Raw genomic sequence first — 7,925 nt, forward strand, 5'->3', positions numbered from 1 at the left:
TTTAATGAAACAAGTACAATGACTTTTTAGGAGCAGTAGTTTGAAGGATGGAAGAATGGGCTACCCAGACTTTGTGTGGTTTTTGATGTCAGAAGAAGATAAGAAACATCCTACAAGGTAATTTCACACATAGATGTCATCATTGCATACTTTATATTCACTTTAGATGTCATTATTACATACTTTATATTCACTTTAGATGTCATTATTACATACTTTATATTTACTTTAGGTATCTTCATTACATACTTTATATTCACTTTAGGTATCTTCATTACATACTTTATATTCACACATAGATGTCATCATTACATACTTTATATTCACTTTAGATGTCATCATTACATACTTTATATTCACTTTAGGTATCTTCATTACATACTTTATATTCACACATAGATGTCATCATTACATACTTTATATTTACTTTATATGTCATCATTGCATACTTTATATTCACTTTAGATGTCATCATTACATACTTTATATTTACTTTAGATGTCATTATTACATACTTTATATTCACTTTAGATGTCATTATTACATACTTTATATTCACACATAGATGTCATCATTGCATACTTTATATTCACTTTAGATGTCATCATTACATACTTTATATTTACTTTCGATGTCATTATTACATACTTTATATTCACTTTAGGTCATCATTACATACTTTATATTCACTTTAGATGTCATCATTACATACTTTATATTCACTTTAGATGTCATTATTACATACTTTATATTCACTTTAGGTCATCATTACATACTTTATATTTACTTTAGGTGTCATTATTACATACTTTATATTCACTTTAGATGTCATCATTACATACTTAATATTCACTTTAGATGTCATCATTACATACTTTATATTCACACATAGATGTCATTATTACATACTTTATATTCACTTTAGGTGTCATCATTACATACTTTATATTTACTTTAGATGTCATCATTACATACTTTATATATACTTTAGATGTCATTATTACATACTTTATATTCACTTTAGATGTCATCATTACATACTTTATATTCACACATATATGTCATTATTACATACTTTATATTCACTTTAGGTGTCATCATTACATACTTTATATTCACTTTAGGTGTCATCATTACATACTTTATATTTACTTTAGATGTCATTATTACATACTTTATATTCACTTTAGATGTCATCATTACATACTTTATATATACTTTAGGTGTCATTATTACATACTTTATATTCACTTTAGATGTCATTATTACATACTTTATATTCACTTTAGGTGTCATCATTACATACTTTATATTCACACATAGATGTCATCATTGCATACTTTCTATTCACTTTAGATGTCATCATTACATACTTTATATTCACACATAGATGTCATCATTACATACTTTATATTCACTTTAGGTGTCATCATTACATACTTTATATTCATGTTAGATGTCATTATTACATACTTTATATTCACTTTAGATGTCATCATTACATACTTTATATTCACTTTAGATGGCATTATTACATACTTTATATTCACTTTAGATGGCATTATTACATACTTTATATTCACTTTAGGTATCTTCATTACATACTTTATATTCACACATAGATGTCATCATTACATACTTTATATTCACACATAGATGTCATCATTACATACTTTCTATTCACTTTAGGTATCATTGTTACATATTTTATATTCACTTTTTATAAAATTCCTTTCATGTATATTCTCTTAAAAAGAGAAAAATACATTCCAAGTATTTATCTTGTTTACTTAATATTAAAATTTAAATGAGTTGCTGAGAAATACAAAAATTTATGATCATTAAGGTGAGGGGGTATTGCATAAGTAGATTTGATGAGATAATGACAGTTATTGAGGTGGGGTATTGCAGTGGTATGTTTGATGAGATAATGACGGTTATTGAGGAGGGGTATTGCAGTGGTAGAATGGATGAGATTATAACGGTTATTGAGGTGGGGTATTGCAGTGGTTTATTTGATGAGATAATGACGGTTATTGAGGAGGGGTATTACAGTGGTAGATTTGATGAGATAATGGTGGTTATTGAGGAGGGGTATTGCAGTGGTATATTTGATGAGAAAGTGACAGATATTGAGGAGGGTATTGCACTAGTAGATTTGATGAAATAATGACGGTTATTGAGATGGGGTATTGCAGTGGTAGATTTGATGAGATAATGACAGATATTGAGGAGGGTATTGCAGTGGTAGATTTGATGAGATAATGGCAGTTATTGAGGAGGGGTATTGCTGTGGGAGATTTGATGAGATAATGATGGTTATTGAGGAGGGGTATTTCAGTGGTAGATTTGATGAGATAATGGCGGTTATTGAGGAGGGGTATTGCAGTGCTAGATTTGATGAGATAATGACAGATATTGAGGAGGGTATTGCAGTGGTAGATTTGATGAGATAATGACAGATATTGAGGAGGGTATTGCAGTGGTAGCTTTGATGAGATAATGACGGATATTGAGGAGGGTATTGCAGTGGTAGATTTGATGAGATAATGACGGATATTGAGATGGGGTATTGCAGTGGTAGATTTGATGAGATAATGACAGATATTGAGGAGGGTATTGCAGTGGTAGATTTGATGAGATAATGACAGATATTGAGGAGGGTATTGCAGTGGTAGATTTGATGAGAAAATGACGGTTATTGAGGATCAGGTAAATGTGATTGTAGATTTGCTAATGTAATATCAATTATTGAGAGGGATATGGAGAGGAGGTTATTACAGCATTGTTTACTGGTTCCTGTTCAGCATTGTTTACTGGTTCCTGTTCAGCACTGTTTACTGGTTTTTGTTTTTTAGCATTGTTATTGGTTCTTGTTTTTCAGCATTGTTTACTTGTTCTTGTTTTCAGCATTATTTACTGGTTCTTATTTTCAACATTGTTTACTGGTTCTTGTTTTTCAGCATTGAGTACTGGTTCCGCTGCATGGATTTGGATGGAGATGGAGTGATATCTATGTATGAAATGGAGTATTTTTATGATGAACAAATGCAAAAAATGGAATCCTTAGGCATAGAAAAGCTCCCTTTTGAAGATTGCCTCTGTCAGGTAACATAAATATCATAAGGTGAAAAGAAAAACCCATTTCCTTAAAGGAGATACAAATTACAGATGATTGAAGTCTTAATTCTCACAAGTCCCAGCCTGCATACATGTACACGTCGTACTGATAGTCAAGAGTGCAATAATGTAATATCCCCTCGCATTTCGTGGAGGGGGGGGGGGGGTAACACTGAGCTTGTAGACATTGTACAGGCTACAGTTTTTGCTCAATTGACTTGATATGTCACAGATAGTTTTGTTATCAGGAGAGGAAGAACCCTCTTTATTTGGTGGTTGATGGTCAAAAAAGGTCAAGGTCACTGGAACTTAATAGAAAAAGCTTGTAGACACTCATTGTGATAGGATATGCCTTATGGAGCTTTAGTTTAGATATAAGTCTCAAGTAAGGTTTTCAATATTTAATACTCAAAGAAGCTTTCTATTGGATTGAAACATTAAGCCAAAATACCTGTATAAAACTGTCAGATGAAACAAAGGTGCAGTGAGTGGTAGTGGTGTGCCTATAAGGTGCAGGTGAGTGGTAGTGGTGTGTCTATAAGGTGCAGTGAGTGGTAGTGGTGTGCCTATAAGGCACTTGCATAAGTTTACCTTTCCAATGTTTTTACCTTTGATACTAATTATAAATTATAATGATAGCCATCTCCACATGAATGTGATGCAGTTGTGAACAATGTGCATATGAATCTTGATGTAGATTTTTAAAAAAAATTCAATTTTGAAAAAACATGAGAGTATGAACTGCAACACTTCATGCCAGCATACTTTCCGTAAAGTGCTAACGTTCTTTATGAAATATGCCGGCGTGAAGCATCGCAGTTCATTTCCTCATATATTTTTTAAAAATTGATAAATCTATTTCTGGAAAATAAAAAAGATTTTTTCACAACAGTTACATTTTCTAATTTGTGCTTTTTCATTCACAGATGCTGGATCTAGTGAGACCAAAAGTGTCAAGTAAAATTACACTGACTGACCTCAAAAACTGCAAAATGGCCAACATCTTCTTTGATACATTTTTCAACCTTGACAAATTTTTGGATCATGAACAACGTGACCCTTTTGCTAATGCAAGGGTAAGAATGGCTTTATGTAACAGTAATAAAATAATGAAAAATACATTCTATGAGATTGAGCATGTTGAGTATTGGACTGTTTGTTAATGTCTGTCGCTAAGACTCATTTGATGGGACTGTTTGTTAATGTCTGTCGCTAAGACTCATTTGATGGGATTGTTTGTTAATGTCTGTTGCTAAGACTCGTTTGATGGGACTTTTTATTAATGTCTGTCGCTAGGACTCATTTGATGGGACTTTTTGTTAATGTCTGTTGCTAAGACTCATTTGATGGGACTGTTTGTTAATGTCTATTGCTAAGACTCATTTAATGGGCCTTTTTGTTAATGTCTGTTGCTAAGACTTGTTTGATGGGATTTTTGTTAATGTCTGCTGCTAAGTTTGATAGTACTTTTGTAGGACTTTGACAGCGACTCAGAACCTTCAGACTGGGAGAAATACGCAGCAGAGGAATATGAAATACTGGTTGCAGAGGAGGGCTCTAATGACCAGGAGGAGGTGTATGTATTTCTCATCAGGAAGATATTTCTCTTGTCATGGAAACACCGAATTACTGTTGTTTAAGTAAAACATTTGATTTTTTTTCCGTTTCAGACACTATGAGGATGATTTTGAGCCTGATGATGAAGAACTGATCAATCAGGAACTGAAGAGGGTTCAGCAGAGTAATTCAGCCAAATACCTGGGAGGAAATGACTCTAATGGCAGGGACAATGATATCTACGACTTCTCAACGGATAACATGGGCTATTAAATATACTCTACAATCAGTTGTAATATCTATGCATACCTTTTTTACTTGTGATACTTCAGTTTTCATCGATGCACTCTATAAAGACAATTCAGTGTTAGATTTTGCACTCTTCATTATGTCTGTGTGTAGGTGTTGATGGGCTTTCTATGAATAGTTCACGAATGAAAGCCTCTGGATATGTCCTTGTTTGTAGGTTGAATGATAGGATGGATGCAAGAGAGGTGTGTGGTCCAATGTTAGATATGCATTGTGTTTTTTATCTGCATTTCAAATTAAACTGTACATGACTTGGGCATCTGTTTCAGGGGTAATAAGCAGTTACTGTAAAACAAAATGACTGTTATTTTTATTTATATTATTTTGACAAATATACAGGGAAACAATGGTGCTCTGGATCTTGTATGGAGATTTGACCTCCGTGTGACTTCGCCCTAACTCCGCCCCCTATGTGACTCGCTTTGTTTTCCCTCTTCTTCATATATGAAGAAATGACCATTACTTTGAACTCAATCTCAGATTCCCTTTCACAAAGTTTATGAATATTTTTACAAATTCTTATCAATCAGATGTTTCCAAGAAGAAATTAATAATATTAAACTGACAAACTGTGATCAGAAATGCCTCTGGTTTAGCGAAAAGGGCATGTGCACTCTCATAACTAGTACATCCGCTGTATACAAGGGTAACATTTTTTGCACTGACTACCTGGTGCTGATTAAGCTCTTTATCTATCAATCAGTTTTGTAATACTGTAATCATACAATCCACATCTAAGAAATACACACAATAGGTAATAGGGAGGGAGGATAGAGTGAGGTCACACAGAGGTCAAATCTCCATACAAGTGGAAATAGGGAGGGAGGATAGAGTGAGGTCACACAGAGGTCAAATCTCCATACAAGCGGAAATAGGAAGGGAGGATAGAGTGAGGTCACACAGAGGTCAAATCTCCATACAAGCGGAAATAGGGAGGGAGGATAGAGCGAGGTCATTAATACAAGCGGAAGTATTGAGAGTGTATGGTGAAGTAGGAAACATTTCTTTTCAATAGCTCATGGCCTTTAAAAATAAACAAAAACAAAATCATGAAAACTTCTTCACCTGTGTCTATATTGTGATGAATGCCAATGTTACTGTTTTATAGTGCTGTTCATTGTATCTCTATGTCTTGTCTATTACTTAGATTGTTCACAATGATAAATGATTATATAAATGCCAGAAACATATTTATAATTATCATAAGTCTTATATAGATGTCATGTAGCTCTTTGTTATAACTTATTGAATTCAATTTAGAAATGTTATATTTTATCTTTCACTTTGCTGTGATGTGTGTGTCATAAAAATGTTCTGTTGTATTGGCCTATAGGCCTAATGCTGAAATAAATTATCTAAGTTTCCTTTATCATTTTCATGTTCTAGGTAAGGTTTTATTATACTGTAAATCTGAGAAAACCATTCTATAACAGTTAAATATTATAAATTTCCCTTATTAAACTCGGCAGTATTTTTAAAACCAAATACATGTAAGTAAAAAGCTTTTATGCAAGGTGAAGATAACGAATAGTGATCAATCTCATAACTCCTATAAGCAATACAAAATAGATAGTTGGGCAAACACGAATACTAGTAAATGACAGAGTTGTTTTAAAAGAATAACCCTTAAACCACCTGTACAAAGATTAAAGAATAACCCTTAAGCCACCTGTACAAAGATTAAAGAATAACCCTTAAATCACCTGTACAAAGATTAAAGAATAACCCTTAAATCACCTGTACAAAGATTAAAGAATAACCCTTAAATCACCTGTACAAAGATTAAAGAATAACCCTTAAGCCACCTGTACAAAGATTAAAGAGTTAACTGCTGACTACATAAGTAGTATTATATTGGGGTGGTGGTGGAATATTTACCGTCATATTACTATCACTCCTACACATATTTATGTCCACCTTTGAAAAAAGGGGAACTTATGGGTTTGCATGTTTTGCTTTATAAACCAAGTGTTGCCCCTTTAATATCTTGAGAAATCCCAAGTTCAGGTTTAAATTTGCAGCCTAGAAAATTGGTGGCATCCAAACATGACTGAAAACTTCTTAAAGGAACATTAAGCAAGCAAACGACAAGCCGGCCATTAATATTTTAGTTTTACCAGTACATGTCACTTCAAAACAATGTCCATGGGCATTTGGTGTTTTTACAACAAACTTCTTTATGTTCACATTAATGAGCCAAACATAGTCTTGCAGCTGATCCACCAAAATCAAGTCATATATTGCCCACAGTGGAAATTTGAAAATGACTGCCTCTATAGGATCCAAAAAACCACTTAAGGTGGGTCCTTAGTCCTGGATTTTTGGGGTTTAGGTAGCATTTTTTTGTTTGGAATCAATAAATTAACATTCAGAGTAATGAAAAAAGGCAAAACAGTTAAGGATTTCCATATTAATTTTCATTACATACACCACTAAAGTCATGTACCCCGATGTAGATTTTTATGAAATTCATTGGAAACAGTTATTTGTTTTTATTTTAATATAAAAACAAAATATTTTTTGAATTGCATTTATTTATCGGGGAACATGTCAATAACTAAAACACATGCCATTTTCAATATGTTCATCAAGTTTTAGAATAATATGTGCAAAATTATTGAATTAGCTTTATTCTACAAAATGTTAAAAAACAAACAAATGTGGACGCACTTTCCTTATAGCATGGTTTACATATCATTTTTTCTGTTTATATTAGTAAAGTTACATCTGTTATAGTTATTCATGGGGAAAAATCCATACCTTTCCTTAATAATTTCAAATCTATAGCTTCCAGATTATGTATACCCCCATCAAAAACTGAAGTATGGCACCATAAAGCTGAGCTATTTAAAATCACTCGGGATTAAAAGTTTATGTAATTTCATGAAAAGACACAGATAATGATTCCTTATCACCTTGGTAAAATGTTTGTCAAAAAT

The 7,925-nt window shown here is 32.7% G+C and overlaps 1 protein-coding gene across 3 annotated transcripts in view; it reads left to right on the forward strand.

The window, feature by feature from the left end:
• LOC125658264 (serine/threonine-protein phosphatase 2A regulatory subunit B'' subunit beta-like) overlaps positions 1–6,353 on the forward strand; it is a 41,943-nt gene extending 35,590 nt beyond the window's left edge. For all 3 annotated transcript variants that reach the window (XM_048889473.2, XM_048889474.2, XM_048889472.2), the window contains 5 exons: positions 31–117; positions 2,964–3,108; positions 4,047–4,196; positions 4,596–4,696; positions 4,791–6,353. In XM_048889473.2, the coding sequence (XP_048745430.1) occupies positions 31–117; positions 2,964–3,108; positions 4,047–4,196; positions 4,596–4,696; positions 4,791–4,950 (643 nt within the window). In that variant the 3' untranslated portion in view covers positions 4,951–6,353. The remainder of the gene's footprint in view (positions 1–30; positions 118–2,963; positions 3,109–4,046; positions 4,197–4,595; positions 4,697–4,790) is intronic.
• The last annotated feature ends 1,572 nt before the right edge of the window (positions 6,354–7,925 follow it).

The sequence above is a fragment of the Ostrea edulis genome, chromosome 9 (assembly GCF_947568905.1).
Source record: "Ostrea edulis chromosome 9, xbOstEdul1.1, whole genome shotgun sequence".
In the NCBI taxonomy this organism is placed as follows: domain Eukaryota; kingdom Metazoa; phylum Mollusca; class Bivalvia; order Ostreida; family Ostreidae; genus Ostrea; species Ostrea edulis.